Source organism: Paramormyrops kingsleyae, chromosome 3, assembly GCF_048594095.1.
Source record: "Paramormyrops kingsleyae isolate MSU_618 chromosome 3, PKINGS_0.4, whole genome shotgun sequence".
In the NCBI taxonomy this organism is placed as follows: domain Eukaryota; kingdom Metazoa; phylum Chordata; class Actinopteri; order Osteoglossiformes; family Mormyridae; genus Paramormyrops; species Paramormyrops kingsleyae.
The window spans coordinates 7,570,936-7,598,108 of record NC_132799.1 but is presented as its reverse complement, the minus strand read 5'-3'; the positions used below and the strand labels follow the sequence as shown (position 1 = coordinate 7,598,108).

The following is a 27,173-nucleotide window of genomic DNA, read 5'->3' as shown; positions in this document are numbered from 1 at the left end:
CACAAACTGCACGGTGGCCTTGAAGAAACGGTATTTCGCGGCAGCCATGTTGGGTGTGGCACAGGAACGTTTGCGCCGATGCATCCTTACACGGTGAGACAGCAATGGAGAATCTTGAGCAAAACATTTTCAGATGGATAATAATCACGGACATGGGGATGGTTTCGATTTAGCCGAAGTTGAGGCAGAGTCAATGCGTCCTCATCTGACGTGAAACACAACCGTACATCAGAGTGAAATGTTTATTTCCACTTTATTGTGAGTATCTTGGTACAAAAAACAAATTCTGGCCAAACAATGCCATTAGCAATTCCCTTAAAGAAGGGCTGGGGGGGGGGGGGGGCAGATTCCAGGACAGACGATCAGACATGTTGATGTGGGAGTATGACCACTGGCAGTGTTGGGTGGGGGGGGGGGGGGTGCACCAGCGATAGGGCCCTTTCTTACAGGACATCCCTGCAGAGGCTGTTAGTCTGTGACATTTAACGATGATGTCACACACAGCTCACTCGTGCACACTAATTACAGTTGTCAATGCATGTGACCAGTCACAGGTCGCTCCCTGAGGTGAATAGTGCTACACTGTATTTCACCAATGACAGCACCCATCATGTACAATCACACACACAGATACAAACTCACATTCGCATAGACATCTGTGGGCACCTTGCATGGACTTGAACCCCAAACAGACCTAATTCACATGAGATATTTGCAGGGATATTCCAATAATATCCTATGATCCCCGATTCCCTTGGGTACAGATGTACCCCAAAATATCAAAATCCCCATGGCTTAATAGACATGAATACACACATACACAAGCTGTGTATATAACACAATCCTCATCCTGCCCAGTCAGAGTTAAACGTTAATTTTCCATACAGTATGTAACCTATTCAACAGATTACTGCATTTCTGTGACATTTGTGTGATTTCGAACACAGCAGGTTTCGAGCAACCAAAACAAAACAAAAAAAAAAAAGTATGCTTCCAAAGGTAAATTCAAAACACTTGAAACTGTCTGTGTGTGTGTGTGTGTGTGTGTGTGTGTGTGTGTGTGTGTGTGTGTGTGTGTGTGTGTGTGTGTGTGTGTGTGTTCAATGGCCACTTCATTAGGTACACCTGCCTCACTAACGCAAACAGCCAATCGTACAGCCGCTCACACACAATCCACAGTCTCAGGAGGTTTACTTCTGTGCCTAAGCGTTAGACACCTGATCTATTTTGAATGTGGTGCAATTATTGGTGGCAGACTCTCAAACACATTTTCACACACTACAGTAACCACAGTTCACAGAAAAATTATGTGATAAGCTAAAAACAGCCAGTGGCAGTTCTGTTGCAGAGAACACCTTGTCAATGAGATGTCGGAACGGCCAGACAGGTCAAAGTTAATAGGAAGGCCACAGTTGCAGTAACAGCACCATTAAACAGTGGTGTGCATAAAGGTTTCTCTGAACTCATCTACCCTTAAACTGGTCCTGGAAGCAAAGTGGGTCCTACTCAGCACTAGCTAGGTGTACCTAATAAAGTGGCCACTGCGCATTATAGCTACATCTGAGACACTAGCGCATCGATGGCTTCAGAGGAGCGACAAGCTCCTGGTGGGCGTTAGCATGAGTCAAGTTTCACACAGAGCACCAGTCAAACGGCCCTACAGGTCGTGTTCAGAAGCAGAAGAAAAAAAAAAAAAAAAAAAAAACAGCTCAGGATTTGCTGTGAACACGAGCCCAAGCTACAGGAACAGGAACAAAACACCCCCCGCCCCAGTCCTGCTGGTACAAACTGAACGACATCATTGCAACTGTTAAAAAAATCAGATGGTTGTGATATAGAAGGGAGAAAAAAAAGCGTCTGAAGAAAAAAAGAAGGAAAAATGCACTTAGGATATCAAAAAAGGACACAGATAACCTAAAGGATAGCCAAGAAAGAGACTCACTCAGCTTTAAAAACCGACGAAAACAGAAGCGACGCACAATAAACAAGCCGCAAAGCCCAGCGTTCACCAAGACACTCACATGCAGCCTGACGTTTCGCAAATATTCACCAGGATGCTAAATTTCCTGTCAGTGTGGCCTGACATCATTCCCCAGTGATGTAAAGGTGCAGTTAATATCAAACACCTCCAGAAAGCACTGTCTTTGCGTTTAATAATATCCCCAGTGTTCAAAAAAACAACACTCCATTTTAGCTGTAGTCACTGAAAGACTGTAGGAAACCCTCACTGACATTCATACTGTATTTAAAAACATTAACAAAGAATATCTCATTAATTACAAATATAAATGCTTTCCAATAAACTAATATAGTTTGAGTTTGACTGGTAGTATTACTGTTTATTAACATAAATAGTCTGAGGTTATTTTTCTTTGAAAAAGTGGAAAAGAACAAAAACAGACACAAAAACACGTAGAACAGCTTTGAAAAGTTGTATAATGATCGATATTGCATCAGTGAAAGGGTGTTAAACCTTAAATCTAGGTACATTAGTAAATAAAAATCTTCAGCTCCTAAAAAAAAGTTTTCACACAAAGTCCGTGCGAGGGTAAACTGGCCATCTTCCCTCTTTCACACAAAAATATAGCGAATCTGTTTTCTTTATTTGTACAGAACTGGAATCACTTAAATGTCACTTTACAAAAGGACGATAAAGGTCCAAAATTCTCAGCAAAGGTCAAAAGGAAAACGAAGGATATCGGTTGCTAAGGGCGACCAGGCTGCGGCCTAGCAGTGAGGCTGCGGCCTAGTCGAGGGGGCCCTGGAATATGAGCCGGATGTAGGCCTGCTCGCCGTTGAGCTGCTGGGCGCAGAAGGGGCAGGCTGCGTGGTAGGTGTGCGTGCCGTGCGGCAGCGGGATCTGCCCCCAGTACGTCGCCGTCTTCTCTGAGCACACGTGGCCGCAGGGGCTGAAGGCATGAGTAGGCGGGGCGGCGTCCAAGTAGAACCCGGCCTCGCAGCCCAGCCAGAGCGGCACGTAGGGGCCGCGGGTGCGGCACATGGGACACTCCCGCTGCCCGCTGGGGGCCTGCTCGGCACGGTTGCCCCAGTCGTGGTAGCCGTGCACGTGGCCACAGCGGAGGTAGACCCAAGGCTGCTTCTCGTCCACCACGTCCTTGCGCCGCATGCTGGGGAACGCCAGCGTGTTGAGGCCCACGGGGCACTGCGGCCGCGCCGCGTTGATCTCCAGCCTCAGCGCCTCCAGGTGCTTCAGCGTGGGCGTTCGCGACAGCCCCTCCGCCGTGCGCCACAGCAGCGTGGCGCCGCACAGGTCGATCAGCGAGCCGTCCACCAGCTCCTGGGTCTCGTTCTCCACCTGCGGGGGCGAGGAGGGGAAGGACATGAAACTCAGACCCTGATTCATCTGGCAGTCTGGCACACGGCACCGCTCTCAATGTCAAGCTGCAATCCCTCTATTCCCCTCTAGATGCCGCCAGTTTCCTGTACATTTTTTAGCGACGCCAGTGGTGTAAATTTATGGAGCGTAAGCTGCGGCATGGAGCAGCTGAAGTGAAACGGAGCAGACATTTTTCGGGGGAAAGTGAGACGCAATGCCAGCCCTTTAGTGAAAACATCAGTAGCCAGGATCCTCCGAAGTGAATTTTCCCAGTTTCCACACAGAAAGGTGTCCTCGCCGACTTCGCAGAGAAAACATCCTCGAGGCCCCTGACATAAGCACCTCAGCACAATATCCCAGCGTCATTTCACCGAACATGTACAGAATGACCATCAGAGACTATCAGTCAGTCCAGGGAGCGTCTGAAAATTCCCCAAAGACAAAGAAACCCAACCCATCTCCAATCCCCCCCTTTCCTTTTTGCTACATCTAAAATCACTGCAGAGACGCCCCACCGCAGAAATACTTCAGCAATGCCCATTTCCCATTGACGTTTTTGCTTATTTGCATTTCGGAAAAGAGTGAAGACAGTTCCATAAACAGCTACTTGTATACGCCGAGCAAAGGGAAGAGCAGAGAGTGAAACAGCCACTTAGGCATTACCCACAGTTCCCTGGTGTAACATCTGCACCGCGGAGCAGAGCTCTCTCCACCCATGCACAGGAACCCGTCCAGCAGGTCCCGGGCCGGCGCAGCAGATACCTTCGGTGGAGTCACGTTTCATCCAAAGGACACGCGCCCACAGTAACATCTGTGTGGTTGCCACAGGAACCTCGCCCAAACAAAACACACTGACGAATCCAGCTTATGGCTTTGAAATCTGTCTTGCTAGTCAAAGGAGGAATTTAAGAAACGGCGGGCGGGGTCACTCTACAGGAAGGAACACAAAAACCCCCTGCCCCCCCAAGCCTCTTCTGACCCCTAGTGGCCCATAAACAGAATTTCCTATTTGGAATCGAACTCATGTTTCACAGCTCAGGGATTTTCCCAGGTTCCGCCCATATCCTGACTATAATCCGCCTCCTGCTAGCAGAACCCCCCCAGGCTGCGATTCCGACGCCCATCTCGTGTCCGCGCGTCACAGGCCGCTCACCATTTTACCCCTCTGCTGGGCGGAGCGGGTCTCGCGCAGCGTGAACACGTTGCCGCAGACGGAGATCTCGCGCCACACGCCCGGCTTGGAGTCCTCGGTGAAGCCGTTACGGGGATGCATCACCAGCACGCCGTTGGTGGTCAAGCCGTCCATCTGCCCGTCCGACGTCTTCCACTTTGCAGCCTTCTCCTGGTGATGGGGGGGGGGGGGGGGGAACACAGTTAAAAATGATCTCGACTTCTCCACCTGTCCCCCAAATGACCTGCTCCCTCTCTCATGGTGCCCCATCTGCGTTTGCCCCCCCCCCCCCCATCCCAGCATGCCTCTTAATTACTCAATCAGCACTATTGAGGTTCGGGTATTTCCGGGCCTTCAGTATTTACGAGTAAGTGCCAATTAGCCTAGTTGGGCTGAAGGAATCGGATCGAGCTTGAATAAGACAAAGAGCCTGATGGCTCTACCTTCACATGCAAATGTCGACTTTGAGACCCGTGAAAAATGGAATTGGGCAGCTTAGCTGAAGATAAGCTTCTATTTAAGTTATGAAACCACATCAAGTAGGCAAAGGCACAGCAGAATTACTATGGCGAGATCGTTTTAGGTCACATGTCCTGCAGGCCCCGCCCACCATTTCAAGGCGCTCACCCCCAGGAAGATGTTCTTTGACGAGTCAAAGCCGGCGGCGTAGATGCGCGCGGTGTGGGGGGGGCTCCGCTGGCACATGATGCGGCAGGCGAAGCGCGAGATGGTGCTCTGGACGGTCTGTAGGTCACCTCCCTCACAGCTGCCCCCGCCGGCCGGACTTCCAGGCACTGTGTCCATCACCACAAAGTCGATGGGGCTCTCCGTGGAACGGCCCACCTGTGGACCCAGGGGGGGGGTGTCAAGGATCAGGGTAACTGCGCTGGTAAAGTACATTAAATTATCAGGTTGACACATCAAAGTGATGTCATCAAAAAGCATCAGAAAGGAAGCATGAAGCTGACTAGGGCTGTTTCTCAATGCCAAGGACGCAAAGACCGTACTTGTGGTCTAGGCAAGAACAAACTTGGGGTGCAATGAATCACGGGATCGGTCTCATTCGGCGAGGATGCAACTGATGTATCCTTGATATCTGGAGTGGGGCAAGAACGACATCTGGGGATTTCGACAGTCCTCTATACTTCTGTTCTTAGTATCGGAACTGGTCTTCGGCAAAGGAAGATGACATAAAACGGGGACACGAGAACACAAGTACGGTCGAGTACGCATGTTGAGAAACACCGTATAAAAACACGTGCACGATCAGAAGGTGACAGGGGACTCTTAAGCTACAAAAATAGCCAAACTGAGTTTCTAGTGTTTTTTTTTTTATTGGATATGGAGTCTAGTGACTAATACTAGTACCATAACTAGTATTGTTTTATTTCAGGGATTGTAAAGAGCTGCAGAGGTGGATGATATTAGTCCTAACTAGGCCAGCCAGGATGGTCAGGGTGAAAGGTTACAGGCAGAGCCAGCAGAGAACTAGGTAGCCATTGACGGATGGAGGTGATCTTCACCTGGAACATGTCCACACTGCTGTCATGCGTGTACTCCACCACCACGGTCTGGGCGCGGGACAAGGTGAAGGAGATGCTGTGCTGGTCCTTGTTGCTTATGGCCTGGGGGGGGGGGGAAGGGGGGTGTCAGAGGGGGCGGAGCCTGTGAGGTAATGTGGGAGGGCTCGCCGCCGGCTACGCTGCGCCCTCACCTTGGCCGCCTGTGGTGTGCAGGCGACGTGCACCGTACTGGGCTTCACCCCGTTGGCCTTGGGCCTCCTGAACAGGGCAAAGCGGCTCTTGCGCCTCCCACGGTCCCCGTTGGGCAGTGAGCCATTGTACCTGCGGGTGGCATGGGCACAGAGTCACGGCGAGAAGCCTTCAGTCATCATAGGAAATGATGCTACACGGGGGCGTGAGGAGAACATGCAAGCCCCCAAAAACTTGCTGAACAGAGCCGGATGCCAGATTCGAACCCGTGACCTCATGGCTCTGAGGTGACGGCGTTACCGGAGCATTGCATCATCCTATATCTAGTTATGTGAAAGTGGACTTAAAACCAAAAGTGTAAAGCTAAAGGGTTTAGCGTCAGCTAGCATCATTTAGAAGATCAGCCTAACATCACGACGACGTCATTGTTTACAGCCGAAGCTCCTTCTAAGCAGGCCTGCAGCTGCCCGATTCTAAGCAGGCCTGCAGCTGCCCCATTCCAAACCAGAAAGTGTGCATTTTTACCACTAGCAGTCAACAGCACAGGCACACACCCAATAATAACCCAACAACCCTGCAAGTAAACAACATCCCCATGGCCCATTCTGCCCAGACTAACCAATAAGCCCCCCTCACCCCCCCCCCCATTTCCACGGCACCCTGGTTTCACAGGTTTGGGGAGAAATTTGGGGAGTGACTGTGGAACCTCAGGCCCAGGAGATGACAAACTTGTACCCGCCCTGTTCTCTGGTACCTCCTTGGCCTCCAGATACACCCACCCCCCCCTGGGACTCAGACTCTTAAATTTAATGGATGTTTAATGGAATATAATGGAATCCCACTGAGCCTAATCATTTTATAATCAAATCTGATGTCTTAAGTTCTACCAATAAATCAAGATGACGTCTTCAGCCGTTACGCCTAACTTTGGGTTCTCTCCTGACCTGGTGGGGTTGATCTCTACCTTTCCCACGTCACAGACCCCCTTGCTACTTCACAGCAACTCACAGGTGTCCTCATTGGTTCACGAAACCCCCCCCCCCCCCAAAAAAAAAAACAATCACATGATGGCAAACAACGAGCCATCCCGGGCCCCAAAGGCAGTTAGCCCTCACCGAGATCCGAAGCTCCCTCGAAAACTTCGAGTCGCGGCTCCGAGCCACACAAGGGCGGGGCCCCTTCTCGCTCAGGCCCAGATGATTTTAGTTTTGCGGCCAAATATCTCATGAATAAAATATGACGCTACATATTGAATCACCGCCGCGACTAGGGCTTGGCAGCTATCCTGTGGCCCCCCACGCCACATTCACCCTCCCCGCAAAGCAGCATTCTTTTCAGGACACAACAACAACAAGCCATTGTTTGGACCTGACGGCAGAGTCAGGCACCATAAAAAGGGAAGAAAAATCACAGCCGATACAACAAATGTTCTGATTCTCAAAACATTACTGGCACTGCAGAGATAAGATCTCATGAAACTGACACAGAAAAATTACATATTTATGGCGCCGCTGGCAGAAACGCGGAGTTAGACATCAGGTTCAAGAAATGTAAAAAAGTAAAAAGAAATTAATAAAAAAAAATGCATTTTTAAGAATGAGTCACCATAAGCTGTAACCCAGGGCCTGTCAGGACATGCCTGCAAACTGTCCTCTCAAGAAAGCTGATGCATAATAGCTGAAGCTGGATTGCAGGAGAGCCTGAGGGGGGGGCCGGTGAACAGAGAACCGAGGAAAGGGAGGGGGAGCTTCTCCCAGCTCCGCCCCTGGGACCTGCTTACCCCAGTACAATCAGCTCCCCATACTTCACTGGTGCTTTGGTGGAGGCCGTGGGGATGTTTTCCTGGTCGGGGGAGTACATAGTACATTAGCACAGCTTCTTCGGGAAGGGGTGGGGGGACGGGGGAAGGAGGAGGAGGCGAAGACCAGGGCTCCTCAGGGCTCCGTCGCTCAGCGGTCCTCCCTCATGACTCCTGTGCAAGGCGACAAAACACAAACACATGCGAGTCAGCAGCTATGACGGAAAGGGACGACTGACACATGCTGATGTGTGTGACAAGTCACTCCCCCCCCCCCCCCCCATCAGTGTTCCCAAGCCTGTTTACTGGGGGGGGTTTAGTTCCAGCTCATAGCTAATTAGGCCTCGAGCTGGTGATGGACCGAAAAAGCGGGATTCAGGTCACTGTTAAGGAGAATGTACCCGTTAACCAATTTCAAGCGCATTGAGGTGAATTTCTGTTTATAGAGCAATACAACCGAACCATTCATTTTGCGAAAATGTGTCTTTTAGTACTGGAACAAGCCCAGAATATCTTGCGAAAATTAGTGGTTAGCACAGCTTGTTATTTTTACATTTTCAGAGATACAGTGTTTTTGTTGTATAACATTAATTCTGTAAGGACAGAGGTTGTTTTCTGTAATTTAAACTGGAAAAGATTCGCAAGCCCTGAACTATTAGGCCATCAGCTGCCCGTCGGTCCCTATCCATCTATACGGAGATCCTGTTTGAAGGCATAGGCCTGTATCTCCCATCATGCACTGCTGCTGCCTGCCACTGCTATGTGTCCCTCCCCATGGCTCCCACACACTGAGACAGGGACCCTGCCTCCTCAACATGGCTGCCGCTCTTCTTGAGAGGAATTCCACAGTCTGACTTGGTCTGGGCCAGCCTCGGTGAAAAATGTACCAAGCGAAACCAGCGGCCCATGTTAATTATGAGGCAGTGCTTTAAAAATTATCGGCCAGAAAGAAGAGCCGGGATTTGGAAGGACCTCGTGGTCTCGGATGATTCCGTACCACACGGCGATTAATGGCAGAGAGGGAGCAGCTCATTTTAAGAGTTAAGCTACACCAGAATCATTTAACCTGTCAAAGGTGAAGGCTGTACAGTGTTCCGACTGTGCCTATTCATCTTCTAACTGCTCATTCGAGACGGAGTTGCAGGGGTACACCCTGGATGGGATGTCAGTCCAATGCACGGGGAGAACTGGATGTATTTAAATAAACTGTTTGTATAACTCCACACACACACACACACACACATTGGAGACAGGGTTCGAACCTCTGTCCCTGGATGTGACGCAACAGTGTCACACCAGCGAACCGGACGCCATCCCAAAAGAGGACCACGCCTCCTGAAAACCGCAACCACTGCTGGGAAAATTCATCTTGTTTTATGGAAGATCCAAATTATTAATAGCACATGCTATTTTTGTCTCCTTTTTGCATGTAACGTTATACCAAGAAAAAAATATGGATTTTTCAGCATCCCGTGGAACAAAGGGGGAAAAAAAAACAACTTTAAAAGTGACACAGTAAGCCTAACGATCATCTTCTCTGTTACAAGTTGCAAGTGACAACATCCATCTGGACCCACGTCGCTCCATAAATCACACATTTTTCTCATGCACAATTTTTCAATAAGTGGATTAGAAGCATTATTGATTAGCTATAATATTTCATTACATCCCCTGTATATTCATTCATATATTCACAGATCGATCTCGCGCTTCTGCTTATGAAGCAATTTCTTGAACTTTGGCAAAAACACAGCGGCCCCTAAAATCTTAAACAAAAACATGGTGCGCAAATGCTGGGGGGAAAAAAAAACACCTCGTCATCTGGGATCGATCTGGATTTGGCCCCTGGACCCCAGCTTCTCAAAAGGCACCAAGGGAGAACCAGCCCAGAACCGTGTTGGTGGAAACAAGGTAAGTGGCTCCCAGTTACATATTCTTTAGGCTGTAATTTCTCACAGTTTTCTGTAGCATGGCCTGCAATCACAAGTTTGATTCTTCGCTTAAGTGGCTGTTACTCCGATAAGAAGCTATAAAACCAGCCAAGTATCACAGAAAGCTCTGTGGGAATGGCTTTAATTTGCCCTGACCCCCCCACACACACACACACACACACACACACACACACGCCTAACATTTAGGCTTTATGACTGAAGCAAAACAGGATGTTGAACCCCCTTATGTAAATTGCAAATAGATATTTCTTAAGCATTTACCCTAGAAACCAAGCTGGCTTGTGAATGTTATCAATCACAAAATAAAACAAAACAGTTTTGCTGATTAAATGCAAATTCAAATTCGCATTTTACCACTAATGTTCGACTGTCGCGACATTCTGGCAGCTACAGAGGCGTTTGATTAAGCAGCGTAATTTAGCAGAAGAAAAACAAATTTAGATATTTTATTTTTGTTTATGCAAAAACATCATTATATACTTACACTGTATACTTGCCATGCTTTCCAGACATCATAAAACTAACATTCATTAAATAAAACATCAAGCAATTGAAACAGTGTCCAAACAAAAGGGAAAGGGAGATTCTTTGTAACTAAACCACTTAATTTCTTTGCAATACTGTTTTCTTTGTTTGTTCAAATGTTATTTATTGGAGTGGGGAGGAGCTGACTTTTTTTTGTCAATGAGAGTTTGAACGATCTTAAATCTAATAAGATAATAATGTGTATATCCAGTGCACTGTATGGAAAACAAGCACACAAATCAGAAAGATTAATGCTTGATCAGAAAGGGAATGAGAATTACACAAAAGTTATAAATTATGACAATCGCACGGCCTTAGGTGGCATTGTAGAAGAGAGAGAGAGAACAGGCCCAGTACTGCATAGAATGGTGTCACATGGTTGGGAAGAGCCAATCACAAGACCCTCAAATCAGTAACAGCCAATCACAAGACCTTCATAACATCCATCCATCTATGTTCTGTAACTGCTTATCCTATTCAGGGTTGCAGGAGGTCTGGAGCCTATCAAGGAGGCTATGGGCACAAGGCAGGGAACAACCCACTGCAGGGCACATGCAAACTCCACCCACATGGAGCCAAGGTGGCGACCCGAACGCTGGTATCAGAGGTGTGAGGCAACAGTGCTAACCACCGCACCACCATGCCGCCCCCACCTTCATGACCGTAACAGCCAACTCTGTTTCCTGTACAGTGTCCTTGGGTGACTTGAAAGGCGCCTTATAAATAAAATGTATAATAATAATAATAAATAATAATAATAATAATAATAATAATAATTGTCCACGTCAGTGTCTGCAGCCCTTAAGCACTTAGCAGAAAGACAGTAAAGGATGCTGACTTCCGATGGCCGACCATGGATGAGTCAGAGAGGGGCGAGCATGACTGAGACTGAGGCTGGAGGGGGGTCACTTCAGGGTCAATAAGGGGCACAGTGGCTGACTCCGTATAGAACACCAAGCTGCAAGTCTGCGTTCAACCACGTTTCCATATGATGTGGCTTTAGGAGGTGACTTGGTTGGGGGGGGGGGGGGGGCTTTTTTGGTTTTGCCTCCGTGGTGCCCATGTGTAGCTGCATGAAAGACCACTTCCCAGCCTCTCTGTAGTCCCCTGGTGAGGCATGGGGGGGTGGGGGGGGGGCGTCCGTTCCGAAGAGAAAATGAGGGCCACAGATTAAGCCTGGCAGAGGAAAGAGGAAGCCTGCGTGGTTTCACGACTGGATTGCGAAAGCGGCACACCTGAAAGTCACGCTGAACACCGCTGGTAAATATAGACGCAGCGGCTTCTCGCTCAGTCGAGCTATTTTTTTCCCCCCTCTTTCAATGGAGTGGTTGCTTAAAATATGCAATAAACGCAGAACTCTCTGTACATTCAATTAGATCACACAGAAAAAAAAAACAGACCTTCAATCTGGGCCACTCACACTCAACATTGACAGGACCTGGACTTACCACCAAAACCCCACAAAAAGAAGATGGACGGCCGTTGGACCTTTGAACAGAATCCTTACAGCTTCCGAAACACAAAAAGCGTCGCGCCTTTACATCACAAGTCAGTTAAGCTGTACACAAATACACATTTAGCGCAATAATAATTGCTCCATACGTAACGCGATGACAGGAATTCCAGGTTGCCGTAAACAGGTGTTGTCTCAGTAGCACGGCCAGCAGGAAAACCTCTGTTTGTTTTCCCTGTTTCCAGGGCAAGAGTGAGATCAAGGCAGTTGGCTGGCAGTCATATGCGAAAACGAAGCTTATCACGCGTCACCGACTGGCAGGCTGGAAACGCCGACGGAGGCCACAGCCAAGCAGGTCAAACTCCTGACCTCGGGAAGAGGGAGACATTGAGCCAGACCGGCTCACTACAACCCCAACACCAGCTCTCTCTGTTTTTGGGGCACCGAGTGCAAAAAACACCTAAATGATGGGACTTATCCTTTAGCCCCTCCCTCTTTAGCCCCTCCCTCTTCAGCCCCTCCCTCTGCATTGTGACACCTGCATCATCAAAACTTTACTCTCCTCTCCAACAACCCCTTCTGATCCCACATACCAAGACCCTGCTGCCTCCCAACTGAAACGATACATAAAGGGATTAAAACCAAGAGAGATGAGATCAGCATGCACTAGAACAATGACATCACTTCCCCCCGCTGCACAAATCCCCCTCGGCCGAACGGGGAGGCCAGATGTCCTCCGTCAAGCCGCTCGGCTCGCCCCAGTTTCTCACAATGCCAAATGCCTAGGAGTACCACAGACAGCATGTGACACAGACAGGCAAACTAGCTTTCATAAAGAAAAACACACACATAGCAGGGAAAAGACACAGGAACACAGAGGACTGATGACACGGCGGAACTCAGCCGAAACGACAAAGGTTCCGCAGCAAAGACCACGGATCTGCTGAGGTCTCCCATGGCTCACTCATCACTCACTGTAGGGTAGAACCCAGCTTGGGTCAAGCCTATGCCTGTCACGTTCATGACCAGAGTGCCATTTGGGAAAGACCCCTAATGACACAAAACCTGCATAAAAGCCCAGAACGACCCCGAAATCTGTGAACCGGAGCAATCAGGAAGCGGATAAGGCAACTGGAGAGAACGATGAAACTCCTGAAGGCAGGCCTGCCATTCCAAACTGCTCGTCGCTCAGCCAGCTGATCAAATAAGACCACGCTTGTGCTACCGGAAGCATTTCCAGGTCACATGCTCATCGGGGGGGGGGGCAGTCACATACAGGGGGTCTGTTGAGGAAAAATAACCATGCTGTTACCATGCAAAAGAGTGAGGGTCAGACACACACCCCCACGCCCAATTGTTACCGAACACTAGTAAGACATTCGGCAAATTCTTCCAAACAGCTATTCTAGGCCCCGAAGTCTGTGCAGCGCCCGTTTGTTTCTGTGGCAATCCAAAGATTTTGATGGCGGGGCACGGGGTCAAGTTATCAGCTCGGAGAACATCTTGTGAAAGCGTGCGTGGGCGTGGTGGTGGTGGGGGGTTGTGTTTACAAGCATCAGCCTTCATAAAGTCATAAAAATATCCCCACAACGTTAAAATAGAACAAGGAGGAAAGGAGACCGAGATTGAAAGGGAACCACATCAACGTCAGTGTGGCTCAGAGCCAGCTTCAGCCACAGCGCCCCCGCAGGTAGCTGGGAGGAACCACACCCCACTGCACCGCCACTTGACGGCCCACCCTCAGACAACCGGGGGCTGAAAGGATGGAAAAACGAGAACAAACGACGGCTGAAAACAATTTCAGTAGAATGGAAATGTCCCGAAATCACAACCCCAAAGCAGTTATGCTACCGTGACAAAGAAAGGCCAGATTCTGGAAGAAAATGAGGCGAAACTGACCAAAACATCATGTACTTATTCTGATCGCTTACACAACACCAGCCAGGAAACTCCGGCTTCTGACTGTCGATCACCAAGACAAACAGGCCTCCACCCTGTGACTCCTAAAAATAGGAATCCACCCACATTTCATCACACTGTCCTCACACGTCGCCACTTAATTACTTAATTGAAGTGACTAATAAGAGAAGGTCATTTGACCTAGTTAGTACCGAAACCAACTGGCTTTTGGGAACTCATGTTAAGCTTGAGGGAGACGGAGGGAGAGAGAGCGAGGTGTCCGCTTAAGCACCTACATGATGTGCAGTTTATGTAAACAAACGAGGTGGCTGCTGTCGCTGAGACACAGTCCTGGGCTTGGCCTCCGGTGCCTCTGCTTGCTGGTCCAGTCCCATACCCAAAAATGTTAGGGCAGGAGCCCAGGGGGGAGAGAACAGCGGGATCTGTGAGAGAACCCACACATCCCCCCCCCCCCTGCCCCCGCCGGGGCGTAACTGTGCAGTGAAGAGGCACAACCAATGTGACTGGAGACAGGGGAAATTTAATTACAGCCAGCATCTAGAGGGACGGAGTGTGTGCGTGTGTGTGTGTGAGAGAGAGAGAGCGAGCGAGAGAGAGAGAGTGCGGAGGACAAGGTGCCGATGACTTCATCCACCTGCCGGTGACACAATTACATCAGTTCCACTCCACGCTGGCACCAAACCAGGCTCCCGCACTAAAGGTACCACAGACGGCTCCACAGACACCCACACGACCCAGAATTTACATTTTATTTGCTTAGCAGATGCTTTTACCCAAAACAACATACATTTTTTTTTTTGAAGCAACTGGCATTTACGGCCCCAAGATAGAAATCACTGCCCACCCTGGAATTGGACCGGACACCCTTTCCAAACCCACCAAACTACACCCCACCCCCCAGGAGGGGCAGGTAGCTCGGTAACCTTCAACAGAACCACAAAAAGAACAAAAAAATAAAAAAATCTGTGTCTTTATCTCCAGGAAACGCAATATAGGGTAGAGAATTTCACTTCCAAAATTCAATTTCCTTACTTTCTTGGCTCAGCAGTCTGCCGTTTAAAGGCATCACCCCAGGGTCTGCGGGTGTCGATGGGACTGGGAGGTGCCTGTGGTGGGGGGTGGGGCCATAAAGTTAAAACAGACCATATCAAATGGGGGCAGGAGTGGTCCCTCCAACACGCACCATGGAAACCAAGAAAATAAAGCAGACAAGCTGAGCTCACCTACTATAAAAGCTAGTTTATTAACAGAAATGCGCGGGTCTGTTTGCTCGTCACTCTGGATATCGTTTTGGACTGGTCACGCGTCCATTACCGCCAGGGAAGGAAGCTTCTCCTCACACAACAAAAGCCATTTCAACAGAAACAGGTCAAACGCAGGAGAGAAAAAAAATCACACAGAAATTACCCTGATAACTTGATAACTCATCTCTTCAGGCAGAATCTCGTCCCGTTATCTGATAAGCTTTTCAGCTGAAAAGAGACAGCCCTTGTTACTCACCTTCCTGGTTACAAGAAGTGACCGTTTCTGAGCAAAGTCGTCAAGTCAATAAAATGCTTGTGTATAGGCAGTGGTGCACGGATATGGAAATTATGACCGATATCGGAATCGATATGTTTTTTGTGAGGTGAGGAACGCTGGTGATGAAACCCGTCGGTGCAGATTAGCGGAATGACTTTACACGGATTTTTGTTCTGTGAAAATCGCAAGATCAATCTGCAGGCCAGATCTAATGAATTAAAAACCTGGCGTGCCGTATAAAAATAAATAATTTTAAAAAAATCGCACAATGCGATCACCTTCAGCACTGCAGCAGCCATGTCTTTTGCACTGATGCTGCCAACTTTTAATACTGATTAAGTTTAAATATCAGCAGAAATATCAGACAAGACTGGCACAACGGACCGACACCTTGATTTTTAACAAATATCGGCCGACACAATGTTAACATGTCATGAATCTCTGTTTAAATGCACGGTTGCTTATAAACCGGCAGAACTCGACACGCGGGAGAAGGTCAGGCAGCGACTGGCACCAGTCACAACGACGCGGATCTTGACATACTTCCCGACCCCCCCGCAGGTGCCGGGGGAAGCCGCGTTTAGCTGCACAGGAAGCCTGATTTGGAGGCAGTGAGACGCGCTTCTTACGGCTTACCGAACACCCTGCCTCCCAGACCGGCTACCTTAACTCACGGGTGGGTAAAAGACGTCTCCGACTGACAACAACCTGCGTTTATTAAGACTTTGCCAAGCCTGACGAGTTCAATAAACCTGACTAATAACTTAGGCAATGACCTTTCCTGTTTTCAACAGCTCAGCCAAGAGTCGACACTAGACGGACACCAAGTACGCAGAGATATACATCTCAGAAACTAAAGCAGCACAAACAAAAATTTAAACGACAAAAACGTGGCACGAACGACTGAGACCAGTTTGGTTAAAATCTCAAACATATGGGGGCCAGCTTCACAGAGGTTGGGCATCCTGCTAAGCTAAGGGCAGCTAGCCATGTCTACCTGAGCTTTTATCAAACTACGGATCTACATCACACTTACTCAGCAGATACTTTGATCCAAAGCGATGTACAACTAGGAAAGTAGGGCCAGCCAGTACCTAGAACAAACGGCTTGGAACTTTGGGGTTAAGGACGTCGCTCAAAGGTCCAACAATGAGACCACTCTGCCAACCCTGGATTTGAACCAGCAACCTTCCAATTACAGATAGGGCATCCTAACCTTCTGAGCCACATACCACAGGAGTATTTAACCATCTCCCCCGTTACATGGAATCCTTAGCGCACAGGCCCCTGTACACAGAAAACCTACCAAAAAAACATTACGACCTGACTGACAAAAACCACAACGCTGTCGGGTTTTGTACAATCAAGCAGTTAGGGAATGAAGTTCATCTCAAGCACCGCGACGGAAGGAATAAAATCGACAATCAGGAACGCATGAGGGTGTCAATAACGAGATCAGACAAAACGCAATTTCCAAACTCCACAAATTTTATTCTCTGGAGACTTCCTACGCCAACTGAAATAGAAATGTCTCCCTAGTAATGGCAGACGGGTGAAATGGTTTAGAAAAACAAATGAAGCACTTTGGGACACCCTACAGCATGGACACTGACTCCCGCTGCCAACACCTAAAACGCAATGATTCTTTATACTACACACAACACAGTCTATGGCATATCACTGTTCCTGTTAATAATAGCAACATCTGTTTGATACCTCAAATACTACCCCTTATATGGAAAACTACCATCAGAAGGTTACTACTGACCAACTATCCATTCTTTAACATCTCACCGGGTCTGCAACGATCTTCATAGCAACCAGTGGGGGTTTCAATGGTTCTCTGTTCCACCCTTAAAGATCTATGGACCTTTGCAGCTACTCAAAAACACACTTTGGCTGGTTTTTCCTCCAGAACCGACCGGAAGCGTGATAGACTTAGCGGGATTCCGAAAGTATTTTGGACAGCTAACTGGCAACTGCGCCACCCCTCGCACCCCCCCCCCCCGCCCCCCGCCCCCCTCAGCTGGCAGTATACACAAGGGCTCCTTCATAATTAGTTTTCCAGCTGAACTCCACCCCCACGGGACGTAATCGGGACCAGCAGCACCGCCTGTCTGCATCTCCAAACTGAAACACAATGTCGTCCGAAGCCAAACCGCAAAGCACCTTTGTGAAGGCGGGTGGGACTCGAACATATGACCCACAGCCGGCGGCAGGCAAGAGGTTCCCCGCCCCGCACACCCAGGCGTGTGGCTCCACCCAGAGGACTTCCAGGGTACCAGACAGCATGACTGCCACTGCACCTCAAACTCACTGTTTGTTTGTGTGTGTCATACATAAATCATGATCGACAGCAAAATACGAGCCCAGAGGGGATTACCTGGAACATTCAAGAGCTAAAATTCTCTTAGGTAACCTTCTGAGGAGATACAACCCAAGGATTATCAACTAATCTATGGGAAAACAGCATCAGAGGTCATATCAACCAACTCATTCCCAGAGCTGAAAGCTATAACGGCTACATGCTACGCTAACTATTCCTGTGTTTTTCCTGAATGACCTACAGCACCATCTGGACACAAAACAAAAACAGGGGGAATTTAAATATGGTATAAAAAAGATGCACACAGAGAGGGACAAGCGAGAACAGCAGACATTAATTAAACTGTCCATTAATTGCCTCCATGGGGCAGAGACCAGCTTTCATAAGGAATTACCGAAATTAGCAGCATTAGCGTCATTAGCGACACCCGCAGGTGTGCATGCCGGCGGCGGGGGGGGGGGGGGGTCAGATTTAGGCTATTCAAAGAACCTGCCAGGAAGTGACAAGGAGGGGATTGCACTTGTGAAAAGATGCCAAGGGTCCAACGTTTTCCAGACAGGGGGCACGACATAAGCCCTTCCGGAGAGTGATCTGTTGGCCCCAATCGTCGAATGGCCCAACAGGTACCTCTCGCTCCAGAATCAGCAAAAGCGCAGTTTATACCCACTGCATGGACACCAAATCCCCGATGCCACGGCATTACGAACGCTTTAGAAAATGAAGTGATTACTGTAAAAGGTAGTGAACGAAGTGATTACTGTAAAAGGTAGTGAACGAAGTGATTACTGTAAAAGGTAGCGAAAGTGTGTCCCTTCATAGAATTAAGCCCCGAATCGTAGGGTTTAAAACATTAATGTTTTATAGCTTTATACCAAGGGACACAGAAACACACAGGGAGGTCCCCCCCCCCCCCCCAGGAACCTACCCCACTAACAACCATTCTGGAAACTGCATGAACTTTTCCTGGAACAGGAAATACAAAGGAACAGACCCAGTGCAGTCATGATAAGGATGTGCGCTACTACTGAGTCACAAGTACATTGAACTTTTCAGTATTCACACATGAGGCTCCCCTTTATTAGCAAAGGAAGTCTTTAACACTTTCAAAACCGCTGTTCAATAAGCAGATAACGGGTGGCAGAGACGCCCTGACAGGATCTACGGATGAGTGGGGGGGGGCTCATGTTCCTCGGCAGCAAACGCAAGTGCCGCTGCTTTCTGGAAAACTCCCCCTATCAGCAGAATGATTGAGGAGTTTGTCGACGTGCTCCGTCAGTCGACAGCGGGCGTGGGTGGAGTGCGTCTTAGCTCGTCCAAAGGCTAACCCTCCCCTGTTGTAGTTTGCAGATCCCCCCCCCCCTCCCATTCCCAGCCCACCCTCCCCGACATAGCATCGCACGTGCCCACCGCCTGACCTACTTTCCACATACGAACAGGCTTCCTGCAAACCCGCCTGTAACTGCCTCCTCAGCTTGGCCCCCCCGGCGCTATATGGCACAGCTTCCCGGGGCGGCCTCCCCAGCTCACCCCCCCATATCACGAGAAGCAGAATGCCACATGACACCCACCTTCTAACCCTAAAACGCAGTGCTGCCTTGGCTTTAAACACGCACACACCCTGCTGTATAAATACCTTGAAAACTAAAAACTGCCACTGCATCCAAAAAATAAAGACAACAAATAAAAGCACAAACCAGCACATAAGAGGCGACACCCATAACCATGGTTACTCACACATAAGCCGACGTCTGCATCCTGATCGGCGTCTGATCTCGCTTTTAAACAAGGCGGGAGAACAGCCTTCAATCAGAGGCCCCCAGGTGACCTAAGTGCAAAGCTCTCCCCCCCGCCCCCATCAATCTTAGGACACAGAATTCCAGAATGGGAAGAGGACCCAGAAGGCCATCTGACATTTCCTGCAATAGCAGCAAAACCCTCCATTTGAAGAACCACTGTACCACAGACTGTATTTTTAACTGGGATTCAACAAACAGACCGTGTTTATAAACAGCTAATACATTTTAAGACTTCCCTAATGCTTGTGGTTCAATAAATGTTTGAAATATGTAGCATGACCTTACCTGAAGTAAACTGTCTAATTTTTCAATTACGATCAATAAACTACTTTAACATTGCAAGAGTTCTGGTACCACGTTCAACAGACACAAGCCCAAATGACACACGAATCCACAAGTCGATATTCCATACAGCCTGGACCTTCAAAACAAAACAATAGTGAAAAAAGAGTGACTTAGAATGTCCCTGAAGCACGCCTGACATCACCAACTGCTGGGTCGCATTGGTCCACGGGAGGAAGTGACATCACACAACAGTCTGCCAGTTGTTGACAACCTCAAAGCTATGACCCACCAGCTGGGTGTGAAGAGGGTCAGAATCCACACACAGCTACGGGGTAGATGTCACCCAAGCGATGTTGTAAAGTCAATGTGGATAATGATCCTCGGCTCTGTGCAGAGTGGAATGGGCCAACAGCCCGACATCATTATTCAGTGCATGTGAAAACATGTACAGCAACACATCTGACCATCAGGATCATTTTACGAAAGAGGGACTTTGCATTTTTGGGCGCATCCATCAGAAACCCACAAACAGGATATCATCTCCCTGCCACACACACACCCAGCAAAAATCTTGTTCTGGTGGAGGAAACACTGTTTGATTAGGGGATTTCATACTGCCCCAATCGCTCAACATGACCAACCCAGTGCTGTGGTGTAATTACACCAAATGACACAACAGGGACATGGCAGAGCCTCATAAGATGGGAGCAGCGGCGCTTTGTGATGCCACTGGCATTTCATGGAATTTCTTCCTTTATTTCAGCCCCTTCATCAAGCCATGTTCTACGTTGTTTTTGCACCTTGGGTGGGGGGCCTAATAAATGGATTACAGAGCCAAAATTCACACCCCAGGGAAAAATTACCCAAGAAGGTTCTGATCCCAGAACGTAGAAGTTTTGTATCTGGGATAGGAGATTCCCAAACATATCAGACAGGGGGGAACATTAAGTCATTCCAGGAATGGAAATGTGACATTTCTGTGTGGTTATTCATAAATTCTCATCAAAACCATAAAAACCCAATGAAGAAGGATCGTTACAGATGAAGTCATGGTCTCCTCCAGTCTCAGAGCAAAACGCTGGAAGAATATGGGCCTGTCAGTCGTTTTCTGGAAAAACGAGATCAGCCTGCCAATAGGGTGTCATACACGGCTTACTGTTATAAATGCACAGGGCACTTCCACATAGAGCAGACTGGGGGGGTTCTTCACAGAAGCATGGGTGCATACGGAGGACAGTAAAAGGTGCTAGAGCCAAAACATCACGGGATCCGGCCAGATGTTCACAGGACAAGACGCAGGCAAAATATTCATTAAAAATAACAGTCTAAACTCTCCTGGAAAAAAAGCATGTGCAGAAGTATATTAGCGCTGTCAACACCGCCCGAAAAGTCTTGGGAAGTCACAAAGCGGAGGCGCAACACAGAGAGAAAAAAAAGTGTTAAAAAAAAATGCTTTAAAAAAAAACTTTAAAATGCAGACGGATTTCCTGCAGGTGATGCGGTATCGCCTAACCTCGCTGGCTTACAGATAACGTCGGAAGACTGATGAAAATCATTTTTTAAATGTCAATGTAGAACACTTTTTTTCCTTCTGCTTCCAACGGCGAACAAAACTGATTAGCAAGAAGGTAACAAGAAGTGCGCTGGGTGACATTGCGTGCGATCGGCACCAGTCCGTCCGGCTTGTAATCGTGTTATTTGGAAAGCATGTTTAAAGGAGTCTATAAAACGTCACCTGAATAAGTACTTACAATTGTAGAAATGTTTAATGGCATACAGTCACCTGGCAAGCTAAAGCCAAGCGGCTGGGAAGCCTGTCATTCTCTATGAATATATTATAACAACAAACTACGATCTCCACCAAGCACCAGGTCAAGGTTAAGGAATATTTAACTGGGTACTTATCAAACACTGATACCACTAATAGCAACGCCTTGTTATCACAAAACACAAACACAGCGGGCTGAATACCTGCAGATTAAGCTTCTATCATGCTGTCACCTGCAAGGTGGATTTGGAGCATTAACGCATCCCCACATATAATCCGAGCGCTCTTTTTACGCGTACCCCAAGCAGACAGCATCCGACGTTTGCAACAAAATGTGGCACATTAGGGAAAGGGAAAACAGGGAACCGCTGCCGCTGGGCACGGTACTTACGGCGGCTCCGATCGCGACGTTCCCGAGCGGTGCAGCTGGGCGCTCCGAGTGAAACCAGTGGACTGGACTTGACGCGCCGATATAACAGATAACTGTTGTTATAAAATCCCGTGGCGGTTTTTCAGCACTACTCGCCGCCAACAGATTTACTGCGAACCGCTTTGTTTAACCGTTTGCTTTAATTGCATTCACCAGCCACTCTGCACAGTAAACGCCATCTGATCATAATAGTAACTGCCCCCTAAGGTTTATAGGCATAAAAACCTGTCGCGTCAGAGCGATCACTTTGGAGGTGGTTATGGGTAATGTAGTTCAATTTTACATGTGCCGGCGTTGCCGAAAAATTTTGCGAATACAGTTCCCACAATGCATCGCATCGACATTGCACGACTATGTGACTTGCTTTATCTGTAATTATATGCTCCGGTGCTGGAATGAATTAAAGATGCATTGGTAGTGACTGATTTTACAGTCATCATAAATAATATCACAGTTACAGTACATTGTAAATCATTGCTCGGACGTATATTATGTTAATATACTGTAGGTGTATTGCGTTCTGTAAAAAGACACATTTGTTCCCTGAAAGCCTGATAGAAACCATTGATGTCAGCAAAGAATGTTCTGATTGTTGGAGAAAAGTCTGTTTATTAAAATTTTTATTCTTACATTCTTAATACTCAACGAATGACACATTGTCTCAGGCATTATGCAATTGCTGCTCAACAGGCTTTTCACTGAGTCATATAATTTAAAGCGCTTTAAACGAGAAGAGAACTGACTTTAAAAAATAGTGTTGCGCATGTTGACAAAAAATATTCTCTATTAACAATAAGATACACGCAACCCGTGAGTCAGTCCTCATATCCATACAGTTCTTTCGTTGTAATTCTGAATCAACTCTGACTGCATTGCAAGTAAAACTTTTTTGCTCAGCTATTCAGTATCATAGTAAAAAGTAGCATGAACACTGCATACAATATACATACTGCTTTCTCACTATAATGAAGGGTTAGTGTGAGTTTAATTTTGCTCTTGTCGATGTACAAAATACTTATAGTGAAAGCTCGTAAAAAATCTACTTTGTCAGGAGATTTATGTCCGTTTCAAACGAGAACAGATCTTGTTTTTACGCATCAATATTAAATCCTTTGGAAGATGTTTTCTTGTGAGGCGCTGGTGCATTCCTACAGTGGATGACTATATAACTGTAAATTCAAAGAGTTTAGTGTTCATCAAAAAAAAGAAAAATAGAAAACACACACTGTTTTTTCATAGTTTTCTTTTTGTTTCACATATTAAGACCAGATGTACATGTTTCCCTGGGGACAGAAGGGAGGTCAGGGTTATACCCATGTGATTGAGACTGACGCGAAAATGAACGATACACGCTATTGAAACCACTGGGATCTTTCACTCTATTTCAAATTTAGGGAGAATTGTACTCAATATTACGGTAACCTTCTCCTTACACGGATCAGAAACCTTAAAGTCAAAGCGGGGGATTACATCTTGGTTTATGCTTTGACAAACAGGGTAATCATGTTTTCTTTTTGGATTTTCACCTTCCCCATACCGGACTAATCTTTTAAATATACTTTGTGGGTTCCGAAGTATGTCCACATGATCCTTAGAGAAAGGCATCAAGGGAAACTCTGTTAACATTCGTTTGTTAAAATAAATAATAAACATTGTTAAACGCGCAGTTATCTGAGTCGTAGAAGCTCCGCTTCACCGTATGAATAAAAAGTTCCGATAAAGTAGGCCGTGATATTTCCGAGCAGGCGGACAGATGGCTGTGTGCACGCGGCGCTGACGCCGACACGCTCAACAAGAAAGAACATGCGCTTTTATTTCTGCACCTGCCAACGGCACATCGGTCACTTGTCTCCTCAGCCGATCAGTATCTTGGGGGGGGGGGGGGCTGCCTGAATAGCCCCAGAGAAAAAAGACTTTCCCCTAGTCTTTCTTCACAGATACTCTCGAGTCGAGTGAGAGGGGGTCCAGCTAATGATGGGTCACGAATCTTGCTTGTGCACCTAAGGATCGTTGCCACCAGATTGTCCACCTCAAAGCAATGCTGATGCCCCCGCACTCCTGCCCACTGGCTGTTGCTCCCCATGAGCAAACCTTCTGTCTGGGGTTTGCGAGGCCAGAGGCCACCCGGAGTCCTGGGACACTGTAAACCCCTCCTGATCCACAGCTGTTTTTCTGCTGATTATAATGTAATTCTGCCCTCAGCTGGGCTCCATCAATTTGATTTCTGCAAAAAAGGGCTGTTTCGGTGCCGTGTGTTTGTTTTCCCAGACAAGCACCCCATCACACAAATTTACAATAATTAAATATAAGACGAAATGAGGGCCACACCACTGTATTGTGTTTTGCCACACACTAGGGAAATTGCGCTGAATGGAGGAGACAAGAGAAATTAGGCTAATAATGAAATTATGATCAGCATTCGGCAGTGGTGGCTTGATGGTTAGGGAAGTGCACTTATAATTGAAAGATGGCAAGTTCGAATCCCTGACTAGCAAGGCACCACTGAGGTACCCTGAGCAAGGTACCGCCCCCAAGCACTGCTCCCCAGGCCCTGAATTAGCTACCCCCTGCTATGTCACAAAGTTGCATATGGGTTAAATGCAGAGGACACATTTCGTTGTTGTGTGCTGTGGTTTGTCAACAATGACCACTTAATTCTAATTACATGACAGACTTAACCAGAACGTAGCAGAGATGCTTGAAGCTGGCTTACTGAAACTCCCATAGGAAAGAAAAAGTTTAAATTGGGGGTCTGTAACACCAGGCAGCTCGATGTGAAGCAGCTTTGTGTTTTAAAGATCAGCTGCAGGGTCTGGTGCTTAATTCCTTGCACTGTTATTTTTTGTTTCTGGGGAGACGTTATCATATCAAATAAAAGTTTGTACTTGAGTTTGAGACTTTCCAATCTTGTGCCAGCAATGACCCATTATCCAGCATACCTTCACTCACACACACACACACACACACACACACATATACACGCACACACACATTTACGGCCGTAGAATCTGCTGTATCACGCTGCCTCTCCACAGAGTGCCTCACCCTCGCTTCGTAATCTTCCTTGGCACCCAAATAGTTGTCTTGTGCCTGTTGCCATGGTCACAAAGTTCCAGCGCCTTCACCGTACTTTGCCAACATTCTCACCTAGGAGTTCCAGAGGAGGAAAAATTGCCCCCCCCCCCTCCCCAACCTCGTCAAAGAAAGTATGGTCGCGATGATTGATGGATGGCAAATGCGTTTTGTCTCCAATTTAGTTGAATAGTTGAAGTTACATCTGACATACAAGCACTGACAGATCCAATCATTTAAACGAATTAGATTCTGTCCCTCATTTATGCTGAACTTTAATAAAAACAAGCATGAAGTCAAAGTCAAGTCAAAGTCAAAAGTCAAAAGTCAAAGTCAAGTCAAAGTCTTGCATTTGTTATGTGCATGATGAACGGATTCATCAGAGTTCTCTCATTTTCTTGATTCTGCACCAAAAATGAGGCCTACCTAATCACCAGTGTCTCATGTTCTGTGAAAGTAGTAGGTATCTTTAGCCTTGCAAAGGATTATTTTCATAGAGACATAATGTATGCAAGTGTGTTGTTGTTGATTAAACATAAAATAACATAGCAACAGCCACCTTGGTGAGTTAGGCAGCACAAGTGGGCTGGCAGAGGGCAAAAGCGTAAAGGGCTTTGCGAGGTCAGTCTGGGTGCAACAGGACTGCAGCAAAAAAAAAAAAAAAAAACAAATGTTGCTTTCATGCTAAACCAAATACTACATTCGCCAACAGTCGAGTGTTTGGAGGCCAGCCTTGCTGCTGTTGTTGGGGAACCGTGGCAACAGTAACCATGTACACAGACGTGTTTACAGAATGTTTGAAATATCACAAACTCGTTGGGAACGGAGAAAGCGGACGGCTGGGTTTTTTATGCATGAATACTGCTGGCATGCATGTGTGCACACGTGTGCGTGTGTCTGTCAGTTATGTATATATTACATTGTGGGGACCAAATGTCCCCACAATATAATAAAAACCTGTTATTTTGACCTTGTGGGGACATTTTTTGGTTCCCACAAGGGGAAACTCAATTTTATAAAATGCAATGCAATCAAAAAACTTAAAGTGCCAAAGTGTCTTGCATTTTATTTGGTTACTTGTGGTCAAGGTTAGGGCTGGGTTAGGGGTTAAGGTTGTCACTGCTGATTAGTCTTCCCCATAGAAATGAATGGAGAGTTCCCACAAAGATATGAATTGAAAGGTGTGTAGTGTGTGTGTGTGTGTGAGAGAGAGAGAGAGAGAGAGAGAGAGAGAGAGAGAGAGAGTGCATGCTAGATAAGCATGAAAAGTGTAACTTTGGTGGCTTTCAGGCTAGTTGCAGTAGATTCCTCAGCTGGATTAATTGCCCTGCATCCTTGTTGTAGATGCATGGGACAGGAAAACTGGATCGTTTCCTTTAGCAGGTTCCAGACACTCCTCCGATTTATTTTTCTTGGGTTGTGTGGACCAGACAGCAGCTACACAGATTCTGCTGGCACCAGTACAGCAGTACGGCAGTGGTCCCACTGGTGACCCATTCTGTCTGAGGATTAGCACCACAGGTCCGAGCACATATTAAGTGACACGCTCACTGGCAAACGGTGACGATAAGACACCCTCATGACTCGTGCAGGACATTGTGACGCAGGTCGTGTCACCTGGCAAGTTGGGTGTGGACCAAAACTGCCGCGAGCTTCACACCAGTATATGGGGGAAGGGAGGTGACAGTCGATTTGGTGGTAAAATGTGTTTGTGACCAAAAAAGTACGACTCATGTCTGTGACCAAGGGAGATGGGCAGCCCCGTGGGTGGGGAGCGGGGGGTGGACCAGAAGGGGCCCTAAATTAAAGTTATGCCATAAGTCTTAAAAGACAAATGTATTACTGGTCTTTTCTGTTACAATTTCTCTTTTTGTGTTTACACATAATGACAGTTAGGGCAGGGTTTCTCAACCCAGTCCTCGGGGACCACCAGACGGTCCATGTTTTTGCTCTCTCCCAATTCCCTGCCAATTGGGAGAGAGCAAAAACATGGACCGTCTGGTGGTCCCCGAGGACTGGGTTGAGAAACCTTGGGTTAGGGGACCCAGAACATCTAGCTACACCCATGATAGGTACTAATAAAAAAATTTAAAAAAAAGCAAACTCA

The 27,173-nt window shown here is 47.4% G+C and overlaps 1 protein-coding gene across 3 annotated transcripts; it reads right to left on the bottom strand.

Moving 5' to 3' along the window:
* Positions 1 to 234: 234 nt before the first annotated feature.
* peli1b (pellino E3 ubiquitin protein ligase 1b) lies at positions 235 to 22,184 on the bottom strand. 3 transcript variants are annotated; one of them, XM_023841643.2, is made up of 7 exons: positions 21,956 to 22,184; positions 8,001 to 8,192; positions 6,223 to 6,352; positions 6,032 to 6,133; positions 5,136 to 5,351; positions 4,491 to 4,679; positions 235 to 3,316 (listed from the first exon to the last, which is right to left on the bottom strand). In XM_023841643.2, the coding sequence occupies exons 2-7, from the start codon at positions 8,078 to 8,080 to the stop codon at positions 2,747 to 2,749; spliced, it is 1,287 nt and encodes a 428-aa protein (XP_023697411.1). In that variant the 5' UTR covers positions 8,081 to 8,192; positions 21,956 to 22,184; the 3' UTR covers positions 235 to 2,746. The 3 variants fall into 3 exon arrangements, with proteins under 3 accessions (XP_023697411.1, XP_023697428.1, XP_023697418.1); XM_023841660.2 differs by lacking the exon at positions 21,956 to 22,184 and adding an exon at positions 15,369 to 15,815; XM_023841650.2 differs by lacking the exon at positions 21,956 to 22,184 and adding an exon at positions 14,901 to 14,918.
* Between the last annotated feature and the right edge of the window lie 4,989 nt (positions 22,185 to 27,173).

What these genes read in the sequence shown, in the direction of transcription:
- peli1b (XM_023841643.2), bottom strand. Translation starts at nt 8,080, where the DNA reads ATGTACTCCCCCGACCAGGAAAACATCCCCACGGCCTCCACCAAAGCA. An exon ending in GCAGTGTGGACATGTTCCAG is followed by an intron (nt 5,352 to 6,031) that starts GTGAAGATCACC and finishes CTGGGTCCACAG; the next exon opens with GTGGGCCGTTCCACGGAGAG. An exon ending in CAAAGAACATCTTCCTGGGG is followed by an intron (nt 4,680 to 5,135) that starts GTGAGCGCCTTG and finishes CCCCATCACCAG; the next exon opens with GAGAAGGCTGCAAAGTGGAA.